The 27,415-nt window shown below is 41.6% G+C and overlaps 2 protein-coding genes and 1 long non-coding RNA gene across 4 annotated transcripts in view; 1 reads left to right on the forward strand and 2 right to left on the reverse strand.

Annotated features, from left to right (window-relative positions):
- etv6 (ETS variant transcription factor 6) overlaps window positions 1–885 on the reverse strand; it is a 38,148-nt gene extending 37,263 nt beyond the window's left edge. For both annotated transcript variants that reach the window (XM_080757101.1, XM_080757100.1), the window contains exon 1: window positions 349–885. In XM_080757101.1, coding sequence (XP_080613227.1) covers window positions 349–378 — 30 coding nt within the window. In that variant the 5' untranslated portion in view covers window positions 379–885. The remainder of the gene's footprint in view (window positions 1–348) is intronic.
- Window positions 886–4,653: 3,768 nt separating this feature from the next.
- On the forward strand, window positions 4,654–21,694 carry LOC308310985 (protein mono-ADP-ribosyltransferase PARP12; the record flags this gene model as incomplete). The annotated part of the gene is made up of 17 exons (XM_080757478.1): window positions 4,654–4,952; window positions 5,875–6,010; window positions 7,195–7,338; window positions 7,775–7,928; window positions 9,035–9,136; window positions 10,216–10,266; window positions 11,150–11,279; window positions 12,217–12,385; window positions 14,505–14,625; window positions 16,523–16,619; window positions 17,074–17,149; window positions 17,955–18,085; window positions 18,672–18,823; window positions 19,382–19,547; window positions 20,684–20,800; window positions 21,459–21,567; window positions 21,677–21,694. 17 exons carry the CDS (start codon window positions 4,654–4,656, stop codon window positions 21,692–21,694), a joined length of 2,172 nt encoding a protein of 723 aa, XP_080613604.1.
- Window positions 21,695–21,812: 118 nt separating this feature from the next.
- LOC308310840 lies at window positions 21,813–23,275 on the reverse strand. The gene is made up of 3 exons (XR_013963546.1): window positions 22,955–23,275; window positions 22,553–22,918; window positions 21,813–22,366 (listed from the first exon to the last, which is right to left on the reverse strand). It is a non-coding gene; the product is annotated as an uncharacterized lncRNA (long non-coding RNA).
- Between the last annotated feature and the right edge of the window lie 4,140 nt (window positions 23,276–27,415).

Genomic DNA, 27,415 nt, shown 5'->3' on the forward strand with positions numbered 1-27,415 from the left:
GACGAGACGAATGTATTTGACTTTAACATGCTTGCCTTGCTGCAGCTCAAGTGTCTCAGCAGCATAGCCTAAAGATTTTAGACTCTCGTGGGTCGATCTATGCGTTTTGTAATAAATGTCAGAATCGGCGAAAGTCTAACTCTTATATTTAGGCTACAGTCTCAGCGTATAGGTTCAGTCTGCTAGACAGAATCCTCCTCCGTGCAACAGATGCCAGTTGCCACTCGTATCAACAGTAAAACAGTGTACCTGGTCTGTGTGGTCGAGACTAGAGAGAGTCGTGTCTCCTTCAAAACAACACGTTATGACATTATTCTATAGTACAGAGGTAACGAAACAACGCCATACCTTTGTTGAAATCGAGGAGGAATCGGACATAATCTCCCTTGAAGTTCCTGATCTTCCACTTTGCCCGTTTTTTAATGTCCTGCTCTTTTCTTGTTGTGAAATAATAACCAACCTCCCACACACACACACACACACACACACACCCGTCACACTGTTGCTGCGCTTCGTTCTTCTTTGGGAACAGAAACAGCCTTAAACGGTTATTTTAACGGTCTATAATTTTAAAGTTGTGTTCTTATTTCTCCCGCGGATGATGATTGATCCTCGCCGTTGCGATCATCGTGTTCGATCCTCGATCGGCTGATCGATCATTGATTGATTGAAGTGAAAGTTCTCTTTGTTGTGACGGTTATTGGGTCGGAGGTAGCCTCACGCACACACACACACACACACACATACGCTACATCTCTACCGGCAGCGACACGGTTAATCCCTTCCTGGAAGAAGACAGCAGAGATCCGCGGACATCTCTCTCTCTCTCTCTCTCTCTCTCTCGCTCTCTCTCAGTGCTCCGTGCACGCCGTGCCGTGCGCGCTCATTGATTTGTGTGTTACAGATGGATGTGATGGATGTGTGTGTGTGTGTGTGTGTGTGAGTGTGTGTGTGTGTGTGTGTGTGTGTGTATGTATGTGTGTGTGTGCGTAGAGAGAGAGAGACGGTGAAATGACGTGAATTCCCAGCACCGAGCCCCGCCCCCTTTTAAAGGGAAACCCAGAGCAGGAAATTAACTGCCAGGCACACACACACAAACACACGCGCACGCACACACACACTAGTGCTGATGTGATCAGAGAGAGAGAGCCTAAAACCATCTGAACGCTTATTTAACGGTGCAACAGCGCCTCCTGCGACAGTACAAGGAAATGCAGATGTTTTTTTTTTTTTTTTTACAGAATTCAACCATGGACCCTCAATTAATTTAATTAGTTATTTAATAATAACTAATTAGCCCGCGGACCCCCATTTGAAGAGATATGCCAGGGTCCCCCTCCTCCCCGTAAAAGAACATTTGTAGGCTACGTACGGCTCTAGCAGTGATTCTCAACCATTGTATCCCCCCCCCCCACACACCCCCATTTAATGGCATAAATGTCTCTGAGACCCGGCCCAGTTTATATTGTAAAATCAATGTTAATTTAACTCTGAGAGTGTACAAATGGAACCAAATGGATTTGGTTCCATTTGTACACTATCAGAGTTACAGACCCAAAAGATAAACTATCATTTATCTCGGTACCCCCTGGAAGTATCAATATACTGCAAGATTCTGTCTTAAAGTTTTTAAAAAAAATACTAAGGTATTGGCATTAAACGTTTTTGTATTGACCTGTACTTTGGTTTGAAATGTACCCATTCTGCATACTGTGAAATAACATTTTTTTCATTCATTCATTCATTAATTCATCATCCCAAACTTTTTCATGTCAAGGACCAAATTGACACTAATTAGCCCGCGGACCCCCAGTTGAAGATTTATGCCAGGGAACCCCATAAGAGAAGATTCTCAACTTGTTTAATTTCAACGACAGTTTGACATGCATTAGTCTCTCTACGGACCCCCTAATGGCATTTCTCTCTCTGGGACCCCAATTTATATTGTAAAATGTAATGTTAATTTTACTCTGAGAGTTTACAAATGGTTCCATTTGTACACTCTCAGAGTTACTTACTCAAAATAATTTGATCACTTTGGAAATGAACCATAACACTTGGTTCCTAACTATCATTTAATTGGGGACCCCCTGGGACTCCCTCGAGGACCCCTGGGGGTCCCCGGACCCCACTTTGGGAACCACTGCTTTATTTAACCAGTAAAAATACATTGAGACATGAGGGCTCCATTTTCATCACCGCTAAACCCCTTATCCCTAAACTTCGTTGCCTTTTTTCTTTTACTATGTTGAAAATCATTTTTTTATAGTTCAACTAGCCAATCTACTGTACATTGACACGTTGTGAGCTTGTAGACTGACTATTTTAACTATTCAAGTTAGGGATAAGGGGTTTAGCGGTGACAAAAATGGTTAAAAAAAAACAGTACAGTACAGTACAGTACAGTAATACTTTCCAACAAAAGGGCTGCACTTTACTTGAATATTTCCAATTTCCAATACTTTTACTTCTACTCCACTAGGCAGGGCTACATCTTAATACGGTAGTTGTTTTTGGATTGTTATCACAAACAATTAAGGGACTAAATTATTTTTGGTCCTATGCCAACAACATGTGGAACGCCCTACCAACAGTCACTAAGACATGCGAATCCCTTGACTCCTCTCAAAGGGCACCTATACAGACGGCTGCAATTTCCCCTCACTGTATATGTTTCTTTTCCCTTTTTTACCTCCTTTATGATGATCTGTTCTTTGGCTAAATAGAAGTGTATATGTGTACGTCTCTAAATGTTTTGATGAATTGAACAAGGTGGACCCTCTTGTAAACAAGGGTAATGCTTTATTGGGTCGTCCACTCACAGTTAACAGTTTTTGTATTGAAATGTACTGTAATTCTGCATTTGAGTAGCCTACATTTCCTGACTTAAGAGTCCTCCTAGCGGACAGCAGTGTAATTACAGGCATCCAGAATATTAGTTTCGTTTTCCCAACATCAGAAGTGATACCAACATGATTCCTTCTCCCTGTGACGTCACTCATCCAAGCGTCAAGGCTGCAACGTAAGCATTTGACTTCCCGTGCATGGATTTCAAAATAAAGGCTACATTTTTCCAATTCAAAGGAGCTCTATTTGCATGAGAAAACGTACGTTTACATTGCCAAAGCAATACGTGTCAAAATATTATAGTATACAGTTGGAGGGGGTACAGCATACAGATGAGAGTATAGCCTATGTCATTTTTCTGCAGTCACTTTGAGACAAACAAACAGCAGCATTTGTTTTCTCAAGACTACTTATAGTATAAAAAAAACGCTCCGATTTAAGATGTGTTTAAAGGTATCAAATTATTGTTTTAATTGGTGAACTCCATTATGAACATTCAGTGTCCTTTTCTTATTATTAATTAGCAACTTTAGGACAAAAATCACACCCGTGTGAAGTGAGGGGCGCTAATATATTAAAGTCTAACTCATGTTGATTATAGGTGATGTAATGGTGAACATTAAATTCTCTTTAACATTAAATGGCATTTAATGTTTGTGTTAGGGACAAGATGACGTACTTTTTCCCGTCATTGTCAATGGCGTTTTTAAAACAAACATTGAACTAAAAATAAACATTAAACCAGTGACATTATATTCCTCCTAAATGGCTAAACAATACCTTTCCTACAGTCTCAGTATAAGAGCACTTACTGGCCCCTGTAAAAATGTTATGAAGTCCCTTCCCATACTGCAGTACGCTTTTCCTGTTTTTAACGGTTTATATATGATTTATTTTGTTGCATAGAAGTGTATATTACTATATTTATATGTCTTTAAACGTTGAACATGCATGGTCACTGGAGGTGAGACAATTAAGTCTTAGTGCTTTTCCTGGTTGGTAGCAGTTTTTGTATTGACCTGTTATCTTTCATAGGAACTGTGCCCATTCTACAAACTGAATACAAATTTCAATCAATCAATCAATCAATCACATTTTTGACTATACACAGGTCTAATGTTTGTCTTCAGTTCAATGTTTGTTTTGTAAACGCTATTGACAAGGAAGGGAAAATGTATGTCATAATATGTGCCTCATTAGTCATTACGTCATATTGTCTCTTTATTGTTAATGGCGTTTTATGTTTGTGTTGGCACCGTTTGTTTTATATCACCTAATCAACATGAGTTAGACTTTAATATATCATTACATTCTTAGTTTACACATGTTTCATGATTGATAACTACTTTGGTATGTGATGTAGCTATGTTGTATTGTATCTTTTGTTCTTGCTTAATGTAAATCGCATGGATTAAGAGCGTCTGATAAATGCCTACATTGTAATTGTAATTAGCACCGCTCACTTCATACGGGTGTGATTTTCTTTTTCTTTAAAAAAAAAAAAAAACATAATTTGTGAGCGGTACTTTTATCTTCAAATAAAACACCGGAACTGCAATGCTTATGCTCGTTTGACATGACACTCCTGTTTATTGACAGAAACCCAGTCAGTCACAGGGTCTATCTCAGCTCTGTACTGTAGAGTCCCGTCCAACAAGGAGCGTCTCTCTCTCTCTCTACTCGATCGCCACTGCAACCAGACTTTCTCCAATGTTCCAACAACTCACTGCCAACATGTCGTTTTATCCATCCGATGGAAGTCATGATTTAACCTACCACAACAATAGCCATGAGACTCGGAGCCCCATGGAGAGCCAGATCACCCAGATCATCTGCGCCAACAACGGCTCCATGGACTTTGACGAGCTGCTGGTGAACGTCACCTCCTCGCCGCTGCAGGAGAACGACATCACGGAGGTCCTCTCCAACCGGGACAGGTTCCTCAGAGCTGTGCTCAACGGACGGGAGAAGGTCATCTCCAAGACCCCCATGAGGATCTGCGGGACCCGGGGCTGCTGCGGGGCCAGGGTGGCTGGTGTATGTTCAGACCTACACCTGTGTAAGAAGTTCCTGCTGGGACACTGTACGTTCGCACAGCAGGGGAGGTCAGTATATAGTGGTGTATTTTATATTTTATGGTATTTTATTTTATGTTGTATGTAATGAAATCTGCCTTGTAAGGATGGTGTATCCGTGTATTAGTCAGTTTGATATTCACTTGATCATTGTTTTTGCAAACTGTCATGTCGGTTTATTGTCATTGTTTATGTTGTAAAAAGTGTCCTGTAAGGAAGTCCATATGGGCTGGGCTTTTTCGGAAGCATGACACTAAAGAACCAATCAATCAAACAATCATATCTGCTTCCATTCGGCTTCTTCTTCTTTATTGTCACATTGTTTTTTTAGCCTAATCGAAGGTCGAGTTTTGTTTTGTCTAAACTGATCTTCAGCTGCCACTAAAACTATAACAGCTGAAGCCATATGGTACTGTTTTTATGCACCTTTTGCTTCAATTTTAATTAAAGATAAAGGCTACATAAAGGTACAGATTTTAAATATAAAGGTCTCACCCTCAGAACTAAGGATGCTATGATACTCTTCACTTCACTATTGTTCAACAAGCATTTTAATCACATCAGTGGACATTTTCCTCCTAGAGTTATAATGTAATCACAGTGCAACACAGCTCTCCGCCATGTAACAGGGTGTCTGCACTCTGCACCACAGATTTAACTTTAATACCTTTTATATTTAATATCGTGAGCTTGTAGATCTGTTCAAGCTGTTACTTTGGGCTTGTTTAAATCGGTCTGATTGATTAATCAAACCGATGCAGATTAATCTAGAAACAAATAGAATCGGCCGATATACCGATGTGTTTGCAGATGAATCTCCCATCACTATAGTTTAGAACAATAAACTACTACTTGTTACTAACTAACTACTACTAGTTTTAGAACAATAAACTACTACTTGTTACTAACTACTACTAGTTTAGAAGCAATAAACTACTACTTGTTCTTTTAGGAAACCGTGTCATTTCGGACACGACCTAGGCACCTTCCAGAACTCGTGTGTTCTGCGAGGCCACGGCCTGTCGGACCTGACCCTGAGCCAGCTGCGCTCCTTGCTGCTGCAGAACGACCAGAGCATACTTCCGCCTGTAAGTATATATATATATATTTTTTAAGCATCTGTTTATTATGATTTTTCGCATAGAAGCATTTCAGTAATTATTAACCATAAAATTACAGATCGGACAAAAAATAGCAAAAAAAACATACAAACAAGAGACTTACAATAAATTGAGACAAAACATAACTCAAAGAAAAAGACAAAAACAATAAATAACTGACAAGGCTGATGACTACACGGCACTCCGAGGACAGAAACAACATCACTATCAATTCTAAAAAACATTTCTGATGTGAAAAAGAAGACATATGCATACATGTGTACCCTCATAGAAAATACAAACATACATACAGTATACACATATCAAACATTAATTAGATGACATTACGGGGCAGAAGAATTACACCACTTCAGTCCAATGTAACAAGCATTTCCCGCCTGTAAGTATTAACCGATGTTGTTTCCGTCGACTAAAACTTAAGACGAAAATTGTTCGTCGTCGACTACCTTTTTTCAACGACGAAAACTAAATGGAAACGGAATGAAAACTAAGCCATGGTGACTTAAAACTATAAGCTAAATATACTGACAATTTTGTCAACAGATAGAAACCAGACTAAAATGTTAGGAAGGGACTAGTGGACAAGACATCCAGTACGTCATTTTATACTTGGTTGCATGCTGAAAATAGCAGATCTACAAGCTCACAACCCGTCACACTACGACGCGTTGTGAGCTTGTAAATCGTCTATTTTCAGCAAGTGTAAAATCAGTCATTTCGACGGCATCAAAGCCTGTCAAAATACATCTTAGTCGACTAAATCAACTGTAGATTTAGTCAACTAAAATCTTAGGATACCACTAAAACATTCCGGGTGACTAAAACTAAGTGAAAACTATTCAAGAGACTTTGACTAAAACTAAAATAGAAATCTGCTGCCAAAAACAACACTGGTATGACCTCGCATCATAAAAAAAGAAGCATGACTCTTTTCTCTCAAGGTTTCTGGAAAGATTGCTGTGTGTCTGTGTGTGTGTGCGCGCGTGCGTGCATGTTGATTTGTTTATTTTACAGAATGTAAAAACGGCAACAGAGTATTCAGTTCAAAAGGGATAGCACAAAAAGGGTCTTGTGTCTGAATAGAACAACACTATACTAAATATTCGCCTTAAATTACTCCATTATGTGTTTCTCATAATTGCTGTTCTTAGATCTGCTTCGACTACAACAACGAGCGTTGCCAGGCGGGGGAGAACTGCAAGCGGCTCCACATCTGCCAGAGGTTCCTGAAGGCTGCCTGTAACTGTCCCAAAGCACACGACTTCCACGAGCCCCAACCGCTGAAAACCCTGCAGGTAGGCTGAAACTAAGACTGAAAACCCTGCAGGTAGGCTGAAACTAAGACACAATGTGAGACGCCAGAGGGGTTTAACCCATTTTGACCTGAGATCAGATTAAAAAAATGTCTTCTACATCCTGACCGTTTTCTGAAAAAGCTATGTTTCTATGTCAGCCATTTTTCAAAAATAGCAGACCTACAAGCTCGTAGCGCGCCACCGAGTGGCGCGCTATGAGCTTGTAGATCTGCTATTTTTCAATAGCTAAAGCATAACATAATGGGTTAATAACAAAATGATAGGCAATATTAGGCCTTTTGTCGACTACGACCAAGACCCAAATGATCAAGGCATTTAATAGCTATTTAGGTAATAACTCCATCCCCCTGTCCCACACAAGCAGTACTTCTGCGCCTCAAATGAACAGTTTTGGTGTGGTCACCTGTACCTCTAGGCCCGAGGGGTGAGCCTCCAGCTGCTGTCCTCCATGAAGACCGTTTACAGGAACAAGCAGACCTTGAACGCCCAGGAACGCCACAACAACCTCAGCCAACAACCACCGCCGAGCAGAGACGCTTCTGTCGACGACGTCTTTGCTGCTGCTCTAGGTCAGTGGGGGGGTGGGGGTGGGGGTGTACTCACCTTGTTTTAGTTCAGCAAAAGTCTAAATACTGCAAAAATAAATACTTTGTTACAAGTAGGGTAAGAAATCCGGGAATTCAAAAAGCACAAAAGTATGTGTCAAAGCAAATGTGTTTTACACATTGGCAAACAGATAAATGCTGTGGTCAGATCCAGTTTCTACCATCTGAGGCTTTTGCTGCTCCTTTCCAGGCGAAGGAGCACCAACTCGTCTCTCTCGTGTGACTGAACCCTATCTCTAAGGGAGATGCCAGCCACCTGTCGGAGAAAACTCATTTCGGCCGCTTGTATTCGTAACCTTATTCTTTCAGTCATGACCCACACTTCATGACCATAGGTGAGAGAGTAGGAACGAATGTCTGCATAAAGTGTTATTTAAGTTACATACGTTGAGCCTATGCATACGCCTGTAGGAGATCAAGGCCAGGGCAAGTACTACAGCAAGTACTATGGGCTAAGATGGAGTCTGAAGAGGTGCGTTTTCAGACTGCGGCGGAAGATTGGGAGTGAATTAATCTGCAGTTCTGATTGCAATGGGAAATGTATACAGGGCTGAAGTGGTTAATGTATGTTTTGTAATAATAATCCAAATCTACAAAGTACAGCAACTAGTAAATAAAGTATGTCAAATGATCACAGTGGAGTAAAAGTACAATATTCTCCTCTGAAATGTTGTGGAGTGGAAGTAAAAGTACAATTTACAATTTAGGCATTTCGCAGACGCTCTTAATCCAGAGCGATTTACATTAAGCAAGAACAAAAAGCATGGGAATACATCACATAAAGACATTTATCATGAAACATGCGTAGCTAAGAAAGTAACAGTGGAATATCTATAATGAAACTATACATATAAGCTATACATCTATACTACTATGCTACACATATGTACTATGACGTGCTATGACTACATACAATGCACTTATGCTGTCTACATAACATGCTATAAGTCTGTATCAAATGCTATCTAAGTCTACAGAATTGCTATCTAAGGGGGTGGGGTAAGTGCATGGGCCAAAGTAGTGATGATTTGACGTACATACTTATTTCCTGGTTTCCACCACTGTTGTAGTTGACATGGCGGTGGCGCCTGCCAGAGATGTCCCCGGGCAGCCCGCCAACAGGAACAGGAACAGGAGACAGAGAGGAACGGCGGGAGAGCCTGCGATGAAAGGTAAAAGACAAGAAGACTGTTTCTCAGACCGTTTTCACCAATATCAAGGTCCATTATGTATTCTGCATTTGAGCCACGGAACACCATTTTGATGACATTTGTGACCAAATTTGACTGAGGGACTTTGGATATTTTTTTGTTTTTTCATGTCATATGAAAGCAGGGAATCATAGCTTCAAATTGACATGTTGGTTGTTCAGTTTGACCCACCAGTTTTGGAGATAAATGTCTTGCAGAGAAACAGCGAGTTGAGAAAACAGGCTTGACAGGTTCACTTCTATGTGGACTCTAACATTACACCTAGCTACATGTTTAAGCATTTATTTCATATTTACAATTTAGGCATTTAGCAGACGCTCTTAATCCAGAGCGACTTACATTAAGCAAGAACAAAAAAGCATGGGAATACATCACATAAAAAGCATTTATCATGAAACATGCGTAGGCTAAGAAAGTAACAGTGGAATATCTATATAATGAAACTATACATATAAACTATACATATATACTACTATGCTACACATAATGTACTATGACGTGCTATGACTACATACAATGCAATTATAGTGCTGTCTACATAACATGCTATAAGTCTGTATCAAATGCTATTTAAGTCTACTATTTACATCTTCTGTGGTCTCTAACATTACACCTATAGCTACGTACATGTTTAAGCATTTATTTCATATTTGCATTTCAGCTCTGATTTCAGACATGCTCTAGTATGTGAAGAGTCTGCCCGTGCTATTAACTCATTTTGGAAAAAAGTTTTTCTCCTCTGGTCACATTTAGCCTTTCATAGGAGAGATATCAGGCAAACGTTGACCAAAAATAAAACCAACACATCTAATTGTGTAGATTTGTGACTTCTTGTAAATTAAGGTAATGCAGATGTTTAACATTAAAAGCTCAAGAGTTAGATCTATAAGGGTCCATTTGGTTACCAACTCTCCATCATTTAGCTGCATGGAGACCACCTGGAACCCCCTCAAGGACCACTTGGTTTATTAGTTGTAGGCTATAAGCTATTCATTCACAAAGTAATATTTGTTTGATTTGTTTTGATGTTTTTCTCTTAGATAAAACGGAGATATGCATGTACTTCATCAAGGGCCACTGCAAACATGCCGGTGAGTAAAATTAACCCTGGTCTCTAGACCAGTGGTTCCCAAACTCTTTTTTAGGTCAAGGACCCCCAAATTGACACAAATTATCCCCGCGGACCCCCTTTTGAAAAGATATGCCATGGACCCCCCATAAGAGAAGATTCTAGCAGTGATTCTCAAATGGTTTCATTTCGAGGACCCCTGGTTTGACATGCATGAGTCTACGGTCCCCCATTTGATGGCATTTATATCTCTGGGACCCCCAATTTATATTGTACAATCAATAGTGTCAATAGACAATTGACACTGGGTGGAAAAAATGGGTTGCAAAATCGTGGGATAATGATTCTTTTTTAGATATCAGTATATGAAAAGGAATTAATTATATTGTGTATAGTGTGTTTCTAAAAGAAAGAATGTTTGTGTTTTATCAGGGTGTTAAAACCTCCATTTAATTTAACCGGTATCCAGAGAACTCACCAGTCGCCGCGATTTTGTGCATTTTAGTTTTACATCACCTTCATAGAGAGAGAGAGAGAGACAGACAGAGAGAGAGATGTTTAGAGTTAACACTAGAGAAAGTAGGAATGCTAAAAGTTTAAACGCCAAACAATGTAATTCATTAGTAAACAACTGAAATGGTATCATTACTACTATCATTGGTATTCACATACTCACCTTTTTATCATTATCTAGCTGACCATTTAATTGCACAAAATAATGTGATCACTTTGGAAATGAACTATAACATCTGTGAGTTTGACATAAACTACACTGATGAAGACAGCATGCTAGCATAACGATGAAGACATTGATGAGGAATCTTCGCTACGGCGAGTTGGTAAACCGGCGAGTTCTCCGGTATCCATTTAACCCGTTGCATGCTGGTGGTTTTGTGCTGTTCCAGACGGCAAGTGTTTCAAAGTCCATTCCAAGCTACCGTACAGATGGGAGGTCAGGGACGGACGACAGTGGACGGCGTTACCCCACCAGGAGGAGGTGGAGAAGGACTTCTGTGACCCCAACAACACATCCAGGTGCATATCGATATGAATCCATTTAATGAAATAAAGAAAAATCGATTTTCAAACAAAATAATATTGGGGGGCTAGTGAATTATGGTGTGGTTGTGTGTGTGTGTGTGTGTGTGTGTGTGTGTGTCTGTGTGTGACTGTAGGGGAGCTGTGTGTGTCTGTGACTGTAGAGGGGAGCTGTGTGTGTCTGTGACTGTAGAGGGGAGCTGTGTGTGTCTGTGACTGTAGAGGGGAGCTGTGTGTGTCTGTGACTGTAGAGGGGAGCTGTGTGTGTCTGTGACTGTAGAGGGGAGCTGTGTGTGTCTGTACCCAGGTGATGGTCGTTGATGCTCATTAATACATCAAGGAAGGCAATTAATTATGTTTCTGCACTGTCAAAAGGGATGCTACTTCTTTTGCAATGTAGTTAATTAAAAAATGTGAAAAATTAACATTTATCATATCGTGATACGAATCATATCGTGACTTGAGTGAATCCTTACATGCCTGCTCCCCCTCGAGAGACCCGGAAAATAAATCCCTGTTCATTTTCCTCATAGACCTTTCAGAAATTATTTATTTAAAGACGTTTACGCCGCGGACAAAGCCAACTCTCAAGTCGTGACAAATCATGACAACAAACACAATTTTTCGGGCCAAACAAAGAATTAGAAAGTAGAAAAAATTATTACAACGACAACACTTTTGTCGTTGTAATTATTTGTTTGGTCCAAAATATTGTGTGTGTTGTCATGATTTGTCACGGCAAGAGTTGGCTTCGTACGACGCTTAAAAGGTCTTTAAATAAAAAAGTTTTTAAATGTCTATGAGGAAAAATGCATTGGGATTAATTTCCTGGGCCTGGCGTCGTCATGAAAGGGGGTGGGACTGCGACGCTCTATACAGTGGCTGTGTCCAGCCTGTGTTGACCTCTTGACCTCCTGTGCTGTCTCCTATCCAGTGGGTGTGTCCAGCAGCCCGTGTGCTTCGACACCATGACCCGTGGACCCAAAGCGGTCCGCCGTCTGTCCACCGTCTCCTCCGTCCTGGAGCCCTCCTTCGTCCTCACCACGGACTGGGCCTGGTTCTGGGAGGACGAGGTCGGAGCCTGGAACCGCTACGCTGCCGCGGTGAGTGAACGGCCATTAAGATCTGGAACACCGAGTGCCGCGCTACGAGCTTGTAGATCTGCCATTTTTGAAAAATATATAATGTTTCAATAATAATCACTGATATCGTGTGGTAGATTTTAACCTAATATTAAACAGTATATAAGAGTTGAGTTCTTAAAAACAAACGGCATCAGAAGAAAAGCAGCGGAGATGAAGGTCTCATCGGTGTTGTATTTATTCAAAGTACAACAGAGCTTCTCGCAGACCCTGAGGTCATGAAATGGTAAATGGTGCATTTATATAGCGCCTTTATCCAAGGCGCTTTACATATAGTTTATACACCGATGGCGGTGGAAACCATGCCAGCACATCAGGAGCAATTTGGGGTTCAGTGTCTTGCCCAAGGACACTTCGACATCCTCTCAATCCTTGTCTGTGTTTAAATCACGTCTGAAAACTCACTTGTACTCCTTGCCATTTGAACATACTGATTAAGAGTTGCTGCTTCCACTGCATCGTGTCCTTATGTTGCCCTGTCTATGTACTGTTGTTGTTGTTGTTCTTTTTTAGTATTTCTTTGTGTACAGCACTTTGTTTCAACCAAATGTGCTTTATAAATAAAGTGGATTGGAATGGATTGGATTCCAGTGAATCAGATTTTCAAGCAGTTATAAACGTAGGTCTACAGTCACATGAATACAGAGTGGGACAGTGGGTGGCTTCAGGCTGAGTTGATTTTTACATATAGATGAAAGGAAACATTTGGTGTGCATACAGTGTGTGTCTCAGAGGCGTTGGCTCTAGAACCACAACAGACAATAGAGATCCTATCAGTGTAACACTTACAGAGAGCCTCAAAGGGGCAAATGGAAAAGGCTTTCTCTAGGTTCCTGTGACTTTCTCTCTCTCTCTCTCTCTCTCTCTCTCTCTCTCTCTCTCTCTCTCTCTCTCTCTCTCTCTCTCTCTCTCTCTCTCTCTCTCTCTCTCTCTCTCTCTCTCTCTCTCTCTCTCTCTCTCTCTCTCTCTCTCTCTCTCTCTCTCTCTCACACACACACACACACGGTGGTTGGTGGTGTAAAAAGTACATTTACTCTAAATACTGTACACTTTTGCTTCACTGGAATATTTCCCCAATATTCAATACTTTTACTTCTACTTTTGTTTTACTTCTACAGAGGCAAATATTGTACTCCAGTACAATTATTTGAAAACTTTGTCAGAGATGTCAGAATCAGAACCGCAGACTTACTCCGTAGTCTGAAAACCCACCTCTTCAGACTGTAGCACTTGGCCCTAGCCCCGACGACCTTACAGGCGTATGCAAAGGCTCAACTTATGTATCTTGGATAGCATGTTCTGTAGACATAGCAGTCTATAGTGCAGTGGTAACCAACCTTTTCAAGCCCAAGGGCCCATTTTATTCCCAATTGTAAGCCATGATCTACCACTGAAATATGTTTTTTTTTATTTTTTTTATTAATGCATATGCACACAACCTCAAATACCAACTTATTTGAGTTTTTTTTTAATAAAACAAAATGCAAAGCACAATATTTAGTTTCTCAGTTCGATGAATATTCACATTTACAAATATTCTGTTAAAATGACAAATATGTATACGCATTGTTTCATTGTACAGATTGTATAATGTTAGACAGATATTAGGTTTGTCCTTGATGAGTATTTCGATGCATCTGATGCATTACCAACCATGTGATTACTGTAAATCATCTGATGCATTACCAACCATGTGATTACTGTAAATCATCTGCTGCATTACCAACCATGTGATTACTGTAAATCATCTGATGCATTACCAACCATGTGATTACTGTAAATCGCTCTGGATTAACCCGTTCAGCACAGGAACCACTTTTGGTGTTTAAAGCACTTTAGCTACACTTTAGCTATTGAAAAATAGCAGATCTACAAGGGGGGGGGGGGGGGGTACCGTCCTAAAGTCGGCTGAAAATGTCTGACTACAGCGTCGAAACAGTGGTAAAATAGGAGTATGAATCGGCCCTTAGGCCCTTAAAACAAGGCTCCAGACTTCCCAAAACAAACTGGTCACCGTCAGCAGTTTTCTACCTGACCATTGACTTGTGTGTGTGTGTGTGTGTGTGTGTGTGTTCTCCAGAGCGGCGGTCACAAAGCGGCGGCCGTCAGCGGTGCAGAGCTGGAGCAGAAGTTCCAGAACGACGAGATGACCGAGGTGGAGTTCACCGCGGGGTCACAGACATACACGCTGAATTTCCAAGGTCAGAGTTCAGAGGTCACCGTTGGGGTCACAGACACACACACTGAGTTTCCACAGTCAGAGTTCAGAGGTCACCGTGGGGTCACAGACATACATACACGCTGAGGAGGGCTCGTTCGGAAAATACGGTAACCCGAGCGCACCTCTGTGGGGTCAACTCGTCTCAGTAAAACTATATGCCAAATGCAAATCCTTTTTTAAGATCCTCTTGGGGGAGTGACACGCAGCGGAGGCCGTCGGGCCATCGGGACTCGAACCTGTGACACGCTGTCAGGTTATATAGCTTGGCCTAGCGGATCGCTAGGCCAAGCGGTCCGTTAGCCTCTCGTGGCCCCAGAAGGCCCTCGGGGCAGTGATATAGTCTGGCCACACCGGGCTAGCGGTCTAGGACCATGTACTGTATGCCATTTATTTATTTATTTAAGACTTTTATTGGTTTTTTTGAAGGGACAGACAGTAGGCTGACAGGAAACGGGAGAGAGATGGGGGGGAAGACATGCAGTAAAGGCCGTGTCGGGCTCGGGAGTCGAACCCGCTGCACACTGCGACTGGATTACCAGTCGGGTGCCCAGACGGTTACGCCACTGCCTGGGCCCTGTATGCCATTTCTAACTATATCATTTTATAGGGCTGTCCCGGGTGATCGTAAATCGGGGGCCGATCGCGTCATTTTCCAATGATCGGAAACGGGAGCAAAAAAAACGTGATCTGGACATCCCTATATATCTTTTATTTTATTTTGTGTTTTGTTTCTTCAGATATGATCCAGACTAATCATAATAATAATAATGTTTCTTCAGATATGATCCAGACTAATCATAATAATAATAATGTTTCTTCAGATATGATCCAGACTAATCATAATAATAATAATGTTTCTTCAGATATGATCCAGACTAATCATAATAATAATAATGTTTCTTCAGATATGATCCAGACTAATCATAATAATAATAATGTTTCTTCAGATATGATCCAGACTAATCATAATAATAATAATGTTTCTTCAGATATGATCCAGACTAATCATAATAATAATAATGTTTCTTCAGATATGATCCAGACTAATCATAATAATAATAATGTTTCTTCAGATATGATCCAGACTAATCATAATAATAATAATGTTTCTTCAGATATGATCCAGACTAATCATAATAATAATAATGTTTCTTCAGATATGATCCAGACTAATCATAATAATAATAATGTTTCTTCAGATATGATCCAGACTAATCATAATAATAATAATGTTTCTTCAGATATGATCCAGACTAATCATAATAATAATAATGTTTCTTCAGATATGATCCAGACTAATCATAATAATAATAATGTTTCTTCAGATATGATCCAGACTAATCATAATAATAATAATGTTTCTTCAGATATGATCCAGACTAATAATCATAATAATAATGTTTCTTCAGATATGATCCAGACTAATCATAATAATAATAATAATGTTTCTTCAGATATGATCCAGACTAATCATAATAATAATAATAATGTTTCTTCAGATATGATCCAGACTAATCATAATAATAATAATATTTCTTCAGATATGATCCAGACTAATCATAATAATAATAATGTTTCTTCAGATATGATCCAGACTAATAATAATAATGTTTCTTCAGATATGATCCAGACTAATCATAATAATAATAATGTTTCTTCAGATATGATCCAGACTAATCATAATAATAATAATAATGTTTCTTCAGATATGATCCAGACTAATCATAATAATAATAATGTTTCTTCAGATATGATCCAGACTAATCATAATAATAATAATAATGTTTCTTCAGATATGATCCAGACTAATCATAATAATAATAATGTTTCTTCAGATATGATCCAGACTAATCATAATAATAATAATGTTTCTTCAGATATGATCCAGACTAATCAGCGCTACGGTACCAAGAGGCTGGTGAGGAGACGCCCGGTGTTTGTTTCTGCACACGAAGCTCAAGTCATGAAAACAAGGTAATGATAATTATAATAATAATGGATTGCATTTTTATTATATTGAGCGCGGCAATATATATGCATTATGCATATATATAATATGCTACGAGCTTGTAGATCTGCTATTTTCCAACAGCTAAAGTGTAACATAATGCTTAAAACACCAAAAGGGGTTCCCGCCCCAAAATGGGTTAAATAGTTGTGTAAATGTTGTCGACTAAAATCTTCCTTTAAATAGTTGTGTAAATGTTGTCTTCTTAAATCTTCCTTTAAATAGTTGTGTAAATGTTGTCTTCTTAAATCTTCCTTTAAATAGTTGTGTAAATGTTGTCTTCTTAAATCTTCCTTTAAATAGTTTTGTAAATGTTGTCTTCTTAAATCTTCCTTTAAATAGTTTTGTAAATGTTGTCTTCTTAAATCTTCCTTTAAATAGTTTTGTAAATGTTGTCTTCTTAAATCTTCCTTTCTTCAGCCGAAGGAATCCGTCTAACTTCCCAGCTGTGCCGGGACACTGGGACAAGTCCCAGACTCCACAAACCGGATTCAAGGTATTTTTTATTGCATTCGTAGTACTGTACATCCCAGTGGAACTTTAAACTGTAACTTTAGTGAAGGAAAAGTACCTACAATAATTGACCCCAAATGAGATCCACTGTCGTCAAGAGTCCTGGAATCTGACGGGATCGCATGGTGTTGATAATGTCTGCCTTCAGTCACATCCGTGTGGAATGGCTTTCACTGCAGTCTGTTGTAACACCCACAGCGTATACATTTAATACATACTTAATCTCTGCATCTCACACTGTCATACTCACTTCTAAACTGCACGGAATATCTTCCTGCTTATAGACATTATTATCTCTGTCGACAAACTAAGACACAAAATGTTCGTCGACTATATGCAAAAACTAAGCTATGAAGACTAAAGTTAGGACTAAATATTTGTGGGAGTGACTAGTCGTTTTATGTTTGGTTGTGTGCATGTGTCATGCTCCGAAAATAGCAGATGTAGATTCTAGCAGGACCTCTAGCACAGGTTTGTGGTAATAGATCAGAGGTGCTTCCTAGTTCCTCCCAAGGTTAATTAAATAAGGTTAGGAAGCGAAGACCGTACAGTGGACTCCATGTTGCTCCCTGGAAGGACAGAATCATGCGCAATGGGCTACATGCAGCCAACACTTCCGCGTTCAGCTTCCTTGGTCTCAACTGCGCATGTTTCTTTCCTTCCAGTGGAGCGACATGGAGCCCACCGTACGGTCTTCGCTTCCTAACCTTATTTAATTAACCTTGGTTCCTCCTTGGGGGAACATTCTAAACTAACATGACTCCATGTCCTCTTGTCCCCGCCCCCAGAGAGTTACCGTGGCGACCGCCTCGGCGGAATACCGGGAGATCGAGGGTCTGTTCGGCAACACCATGACGGGAGTGGACCTTCTGCACATCCAACGCATTCAGAACAAAGACCTCTGGGAAGCCTTTCAGTTGTAGGTCCTTAAAATAATAATTCAGTACCGGAACCCCTTTCATTGAAAAATAGCAGATCTACAAGCTCATGGCACGGCACGAGCTTGTAGATCTGCCATTTTTGAAAATTCTTTAAAATGTGAGCAAAAAATTGTTGAATATATTTATTCTTTCACAGTGAAAGTTTTTAACTCTTCTCCACTAATCTTTGCTTCTGGGGGGGGGGGGGAACAACATTTTCTAGACTAAAATGTGGACAAGACATCCAGTATAAGTCATTTTACAATTAGTTGCATTCTGAAAATAGACGATCTACAAGCTCACAAGTCACAACGCGTATTTTCAGCAAGTGTAAAAACAGTCGTTGCCATCAAGGCCCGACAAAATACATTTTGTTCGACTAAATTAATCAACTGTAGTTTTAGTCGACTAAAATCTTATGATATTTAGTCGACTACAACTAGACTAACACTAAAACATTCCGGGTGACTAAAATGTGGCTTGTGGTGGACAAAAAAAATCTCCACATGATTATTATTGACCGCAGGTGCGGTGTGTGGTACCTAACTGATCTCCTCTCGTTGGATTCCAACGTGTAAACAAAAGGCAGAAGGACGTGATGAAGAGGAACAACGGCGGGCAGAACGTGGCCGAGAGGAAGCTGTTCCACGGCACGGACCCCCAACACATCGACACCATCTGTAGACTCAACTTCGACTGGAGGATCTGTGGAACGCACGGCACGCTCTACGGGAAGGGTAGGTTGGGGTTGAGAGAGAGAGAGAGGCTGTGTTTGCGTTTTGGTGCCATGTGTGTGTGTGTGGGTGTGTGTGTGTGTGTGGGTGTGTGTGTGTGTGTGTGTTTGTGTTTGTGTGTGCCTTGCTTGTGTGAAGTTGCGTCTTTTATTTAATTGTGGTCGGTGCTGCTTGTTTGGCAGTTGCGTGTGTGTTTGATTCGTCTCGGTGCGTGCGTGAGTGTGTGCACTTGGGTGATGTTTTAACCATTATTTTAAACTTTTATCTATTGAAAAATAGCAGATCTACAAGGTCTTGTAGATCTGCTATTTTTGAAAAATCATGAAAATGTGGCGCACATCTCTGAATATATTCTTTCAGAGCGAACGTTTTTAACTCAAATATTGTGGCCAGTTACATATATTTTTGGGGGTCCTTGACGTGAAAATGTTTGAGAACGACATTTGTTTTTCTTCAGAAAACTGTCAGGATTTAGAAGGCATTTGTAGAATCGTCCCCATGAAGGTCTAAATGGGTTGATGAACGTGAGTTAACTTTTTTTCCCTTTATTCCACGTGGCAGGAAGCTACTTCGCCAGGGACGCCAAATACTCCCACAGCTACACGGGCCAGTCCGACGTCAGGTCCATGTTCGTGTGTCGCGTTCTGGTGGGAGATTACACCGTCGGCAGCCCGGACTACGTCCGCCCGCCCTCCAAGGACGGAGGGGACAGCGTCTTCTACAACAGGCACGTGCACAGTACACACACACACACACACACACACACACGCACGCACGCACACAGACCAGATCAAAGAGGGCTTCAGCCCAGGGGGGCAGTGAAGCCAATAGTGTCTGAAGCCAGTAGGAAATCCTGACTTCCTGAAATTTCATATAATGGCCTGTTGTGGCGCTGTCATTGGGCCCAAAAAACCCCATAGCTCCATAGAGGTCCATGTATTTTGGGCCAACTTCACCTAGACTTTATTACCTTAATAAACATGGTCATGAATACTTTCTGCTTCCAGTCACTAGTTTAAAGTCTCATTTCTCATGTCATAATATTCATTTTGGAAAATGATGGTCCCATTTATTAAAAAAATTACCATTAAAGTTGAGTATGTTCTGAGGTGCGTGGCTACCGTTGCAGTCTATGATTGGGACCACCCCCCCGCTCGAGTCAAAATAAAAACCAATGAAGAAGAAGGGGGGAAGTCCCGCCTCGTTGTCAACCACAAAAGTCTAATTTTACCGCTTTCCTCGCAACAACAAAGCTGCTGCTCTCCCAAATCTGGCTGTGACAGGCCGTCTGCCCCACACGGAATACTATCGCCATTTTATTTCATTGTGTCAACTAAATCCTCATTAATTGCCAACCAGATTCAACATACTCAAGTCTGCACACATTCTAAATATGCCCCCGAAATATTGTACTGAGAAAATGGACTGTTACCACCTTCAATAATAATGATAATAATAGTCTCTATTGTCTCCACATCATATATTTTCTTTGTCATGGACACTTGTACGAAACATTAATAATTCTACTCAAGTTGGAAGCATTAAGACCCATTTTAACCATCAATGGCTTCCTTTCAGAAAAATAACGTCACTGTAAAAAGATTCACACGTTTAGATATTCTATTTACAATGAGATACGGACGTAACGTAAGACTACAAAATGACGTCGGACTTAAATACTGAATAGCTAAAGAGTGTGGGTGGGGGTCGCGCCCGGAAAATAGCAGATCTACAACCTCTCAACGCTCACAAGGCGTCGTTGCTGCGACGTGTTGTGAGCTTGTAGATCCACTATTTTCGCGTGATTTCAGCCCCCCTGACTAACTCTAACATTCCCTCTGCTCGTCCCCGTTCCCACTGCAGCTGTGTGAACCGTGGAGACGACCCGTCCATCTTCGTGGTGTTCGACAAGCCCCAGATCTACCCCGAGTACCTGGTCCAGTACCAGGTGAAGACCAGCAGCGTGTCTGTACAGTACAGGTATATACCGTACAGCGACTCTACTCTCATGCCCCTCAGACATTATTACCCGACGGTTTTCTTGAAAAACCCATGTTTCTATGTCAGTGGTGCTCAGTATTTCATGTCAAGGACCCCCAAAAAATATATATAATCGGCTGCCGACCCCCATCTGAAAATATGTTGTTCCAGGGACCCCCCCCCCCCCCCCCAGAAGCAACGATTTGAAAAGCGTTTGCTCTGAAAGAATATATATTCAAAGATTAGCGCCACATTTTCATGATTTTTCAAAAATAGCAGATAAGCTATGAGCTTGTAGATCTGCTATTTTTCAATAGCTAAGGTGTACCATAATGCTTAAAACACCAAAAGGGGTTCCTGTCCAGAATGGGGCAAAGGGCTGGGATGGCTCCGAATTTCCTCCAGTTTAAAACGAGACAAAACCAGAAATAAAATAATTCTGACTCCTTCTTTCCAGTCAGAGTACCTTATCTTCCAGTGTCACTCATACAGTCCGTTTTAATGTTTTTATTCCATTATTATTATTAATATTACAGTACAGGCCGCAACCTGGGCGTGATCTTTGATTCTGACCTCTCATTTAGTCCTAGGGTCTCACGAAGTAGTGCAGACATATATAAGATAAATAAATACAGTCATTATATGATTATCATTACAGTACACCTGCACCCAGACCTGCAGCTGCACCTGCTGCTGTACTGATGACACCTGTAGCTGCAGCTGCACCTGCAGCTCTGAGACCAACACCTACAGCTGCACCTGCTGCTGTACTGGCACCTGTAGCTGCAGCTCTGAGACCAACACCTACAACTCTACCTGCAAATCTGAGACCAACACCTACAACTCTACCTGCAAATCTGAGACCAACACCTACAGCTCTACCTGCAAATCTGAGACCAACACCTACAACTCTACCTGCAAATCTGAGACCAACACCTACAGCTCTACCTGCAAATCTGAGACCAACACCTACAACTCTACCTGCAAATCTGAGACCAACACCTACAGCTGCACCTGCTGCTGTACTGGCACCTGTACCTGCAACTCTGAGACCAACACCTACAGCTCTACCTGCAAATCTGAGACCAACACCTACAACTCTACCTGCAAATCTGAGACCAACACCTACAGCTGCACCTGCTGCTGTACTGGCACCTGTACCTGCAACTCTGAGACCAACACCTGCGCCTGCTGCTGTGCCTGCAACTCTGAGACCAACACCTGCGCCTGCTGCTGTACTGGCACCTGTAGTTGCAGCTGCACCTGCAGTTCTGAGACCAACACCTGCGCCGACACCTGCGCCCAGAGTCCGAGCGACGCCCCCTGCAGCCCCTGCAGCAGTAAAGGGACCCGCTCCGGCTGCACCCAGAGCTGCGCCTGCAGCGCCTACGCCTGCGGCGGCGGCAGCAGCAACGCACCGCCTTCGCTTATCCATGGAAAGAGCAGCCATGCAAAGCGCAGCCATGCACCCAGCGTTGCATCCACAGTACAGTGCTCCACCCAGACCTGCGTCCCCTAGCTACGTCCTAACGTCACCCCACCGGTCACCGTTCACCGTTCCTTCACCTCCGGCCAGACCCGATGCATGGACAGATCCATTCAACTCGTTCTCATTCAACTCGTCCCCTAGCTACGTCCTGACGTCAACCCCCCCTTCACCTCCGGCCAGACCCGATGCATGGGCAGATCCATTCAACTCGTTCTCATTCAACTCATCCCCTAGCTACATCCTGACGTCAACCCCCCCTTCACCTCCGGCCAGACCCGCGGCCCCTAGCTACTTCCTGACGTCAACCCCCCCTTCACCTCCGGCCACGTCTTCTTCTTCGTTTTCTTCCTCCTCCTCCTCACGGCAGAAGACAAAGAAGGACTGCGTCGTTTGTTGAATGTGACACTGAGGGGCGCCGTCATCGACGCGACGGTACAGGGGTCAGAGGTCATTCGATGATGCGGTGCCGTGCACGGGACAAGTGTGTCCGACTGTTCCATGAGAAAGGTTTGATTTCCTTTTTATTTTTTTATTTTTATTACATTTTTATCCCACGATTTTGTAACCCATTCTTCACCCCTGTGTCAATTATCTAATGTGCTCCTGGGCTCTACACACCCTCCGCCAACCTGGTCCCCATATATGGGGGACAAGGGGAGACCAACCTAGTCCCCATATATGGGGGACAAGGGAAGAGCAACGGACTTGAACTCATGCTTCCTTCATGCATGAGTGTCCAAGTTGCTCCTTTACACCTGACAGGGGGGGAGTTTCCCTGGTTGGACGTAGCGCGTGGAAGGAACACGTTATTCCAACCAGTTGATTTCCTTTTTGACGCCATTGCCATTGTAATGTTCATATTTTGATCATAAGGCCATAACTTGCTGAATGGTGTCTGACACTGATTTCTACGACACTATGTATGTACAGTATGGCATATTTTCCGAGTACACTAGTACTACTACTAGTGGTTCTCAAATGTTTTATTTGCATAACTCTGAGAGTGTACAAATGGAACCAAATGGACCCTTAGCTCTATATGCGTTTCTGCTATTGCTGCTATTGTTATTGTCCATTTCATTTTGCATGTTCGTGCAGGGGAAAAAAAGGGATATTTGACTAAAATGTCCACCAGAACACAAGGCAACATGGCCGCGTCACATTTACACAAAGACCATGTTAATGTAAATAACTTTATTCCACTACAAACGCTCAGGATTTAACTTGAGATGATTGTATTGACGTGTGTTTGTCTGTGTAAGCCATTTCATTCCATTTGCTGTGGGGTTTGACTGCCCGGCCAGCCTGAGATCTTTAATATCTCACTTCTTATGTGAAATTGTATAGATATTATTATTATTATTATAGTTTGATAATGTTCTAGTTTATGTTGGAATAGAAATTTTACAGTTAACCTGTGATGTCATGCCAAAATTCTTATTTGTGTTTTCTCTATTCATTTGGACTGGTTTAAACGCGTAACCCGCATTTTAATCAACCCCCCTTCACTGCCGAGATTGTTGTATTACCTATCCGATCGTACCATCCACCATCTTGGTGCACCCGGAAGACGCACACAAGACCCGCCTCCAGGAGGCGTTGTACCCCATTCATTTGCATTGGCCTCAATTTCCCAGAAGCCCTAGCAGCCCACAGCATGTGACGATTTCCGGTTTCGTCATCAAAACGAAACCATCTAGTCTCTATCTCTGCGGCGAAGACAGAGTTTATTTTTTATTTATTACAATACGGCGGATTAAACACATAAAAACAAAATGCGGGTATGTCGTATATAGCAACGACAGTTACCTGGAGTAAACCATTCCCGGCAGTAAAACAGTTTTAAGGTCCACATAATGAGAGGTGCGTTCATGTTAATATAAAACGGGTTTATGGAGACAAAGGTGACTGGCTCTTGTTATTTCCTCCCAAAATGCTCCAACAGCAAGTGGCAATGGAAATACTTGAATTACTTTTGATGGGAATTTTAATTGAATAATCTTGGTATGGTATTAAGCATGACACGGAATGATAAACACGCAAATTGTGGTCTGTGGAATATGTTTATCTGTGATGTAATTTGTCTGATATCTTTCTTACATCACATCTTATCGTATGTGAAATGGTATAGATATTATAGTTTGATATTTTCTCGTTTTAATGTGAATGTTACACTAGTTGTTTGCTCTCAGTCACTCTGAGGCCTGTCCTGTCTTCCCTGGTCTCTACCAGACTGTTGACTCTCGCAATTTCCAAACGCTTCATCATACAGTCTGGAGCAACGGTAGAGCTGTCATGAGATAAAGTGATAAAGCGGAAGTGGAGCCTCCTCCCCACTTCCGTTTTGTCTTTATAGTCGCGCAAATCTCAGCATATATAGCTTGTTGCTTAGCAGAAAAGTAAAAATACAAAAATAAAATGTAAAGATATTTTATTAAAACATTTTTTCCTGAACTGAAATGGCAGCTTACTTAAGGCTCATTCATAGTCTGGTCTTTCGGTGGTGAGGTGACCACCGCTCCGGTGCTGAGGTGACCACCGCTCCGGTGGTGAGGTGACCACCGCTCCGGTGGTGAGGTGACCACCGCTCCGGTGGTGAGGTGACCACCGCTCCGGTGGTGAGGTGGTGGTGAGTAAAAACAGAGAGAAGGGCTGGGAAGGTGGCGGTGGTTTGCTCTTCACCGCGGCTCGTGACGTCATTTTGTAGTTCGGTGGTCACCTCAGTCACCGCACAAAATCCAGACTATGAATAACACTTTACTCAGCTCATGGGGGCTATAGTTCCAGACTATAGCATTCGGAGATTGTGGAATAGTTGTCTGGTTACATTACATGCTGCATTACGCCTATCTGACCACTAGAGGGAGACATCGTCGTGATTGTCAAACTCCTTTGTCTCAGGGAACTCCTGTAAACAGACATTTAGAGGGGCAGGTGCTCAAGTGAAAAAAGGGCACCTTGTGCAGCGCGTAGAACCGGCCGGTTGCCTTAATAGTGTGAGATTTATACATTTTGGGGCATAAATTATTAGAAGCTTTTTTGTTTTTTATCAAGAATTGATTGTCACCATGGTACACACACTGTACACTGTACAAAAAAGTCTGTTTTACTAAGTCTAGCCTAGAGGGTCTATAAGTCAGTGGTTTTCAACCAGTGGTCCTTGAGGAGGGTTCCAGGTGGTCCCCAATGCAGCTAAATGATGAAGAGTTGGGAACCAAATGGACCCTTATAGATCTTTAAATCTTGAGAGTGATTATTGGTCTGCATTACTTAATTTACAAGAAGGTCTGAATGTTCCCGGGGACCCCCCCCCCCCCCCCCCCGCACAGTATACTACAATACAATACAGTACAGAGCACAGTAGAGTGCAGTAACTATAACAACTAAAAAGTGACAATAACTATAGTCTGTTTGCCCTTTGGGCAACCACACTAATACATGTATAGTTGCACCGCTCAATTCACACAGGTGTGATTTTTCCAAGTGTCTTGCCTTAATGAATTGCATTTTTATAGCGCTTTTCCAAGTGCTCAAAGCGCTTTACAATGGTTCATTCATTCATACATTGGGAGGTGAAGTGGCAAACAGTCAACGCCAGCGTCCACATTCACACACTGACGGTGGCGAGCTCACACCGTCCGACTCATTGGAGGCAATGTAGGGTTCAGTGTCTTGCCCAAGGACACTTCCACATGTGGACATGAGGAGGAGCCGGGATTCGAACCCACGGATCATTGGACGACCTGCTCTACCTCCTGAGCCACAGCCGCCCTTGCCTTCAGACACACACTAAGCTGCGAACCAAAGGAGATCGAGCTTTTGTTGCACCTACAGTACGCTGTGGAATGACTTACTGTACCACTCTACTTGAGAAACGCTGTGTCTGTTGGCATCTTTAATTAAGAAGCTACTAAAAACTCCTTTGTACCGCAAACATTTTGGTTTGCTCAAGTGATTGCTTCAATTTCTTTTGTTGATTAATCTGTACTGTTCTATTTTTATCTATTTCTAGGTACTGTCTTTGCTGCTCTGTTTCTTATTTCATTGTTGGTTTATTTTTGATTGAGATGTTCTTGTTCCTTTTATTTTATTGTACAGCAACTGTTTTGAAAGGCGCTCTATAAATAAAATTACCTTAACCTTACCTTACCTTTTACCCATTCATAGCTGTGTGACTCACTTGGCTTTGAACCAATTCATTACACGTGTCTCAACAGTATAAAGCCGCAGACCAGCAGGCCTCTTTGGGAAATGAAGCAAAACCAGGACAATAATCAATAATTGGCAGTGGAATTGGACTTTGCTGCAAATTAGCCTTATACTCCATTGTCCCTCCCGCATATTAATCCATTTAGCTATTTTATTACTTTAGGCTATTATTTTTTTTAATGGCGTTGTAAGCTTGTACATCGGCTATTTTCAAATCGTATAGGAAACCTTTGGCACCCCGGTGCCAACGTTGGCACAAAGGAGGGTGATTACTGGCACACCCACTGGCATGTGAGAGAGTGTGAGAGAGTATTTTTGGTACCCATTTTGACCTGAGATCAGATTCTAAAAATGTCTTCTACTACATCCTGACAGTTTTCTGAAAAAGCTGTTTCTATGTCAGTCGTTCTTCGATTTTTCTAAAATAGCAGACCTACAAGCTTGTAGATCTGCTATTTTTCAATAGCTAAAGCATAACATAATGCTACCACCAAATGGGGTTAAAATATTTAAAAATAAGTTAAAAAGGTTTATATATTTGTGGAGAATAGAAATGTGTTGGTAATTTTCATGTGGTGTCATTGAAAAATAATGTTGACCTGGCACACTATCTAGAAAATAAAAACATGGCACTTAATACAAAATAAAAATAAAGGTTGCATGCAAAGCAGACCCCTGAATTAGAGCACTCGCCTTCCCAGCATGCATTGGGCTGTAGTTCCAGGTTGAAGGGTTGATGAATGCATTTAGAGAACTCGCCTTCCCAGCATGCATTGCGCTGTAGTTCCAGGTTGGAGGATTGCGGCAGTGTTATCCAAACTTTTTAACAGCTCAAGACCCCAAAAAAGTCTCCCGGGACTCAGACTAGTGAAAATAGCAGATCTACAAGCTCATGACACATCACGATGAGCTTGTAG

Source organism: Protomyctophum bolini, assembly GCF_963924005.1.
Source record: "Protomyctophum bolini genome assembly, chromosome: 23".
NCBI classification, from domain to species: domain Eukaryota; kingdom Metazoa; phylum Chordata; class Actinopteri; order Myctophiformes; family Myctophidae; genus Protomyctophum; species Protomyctophum bolini.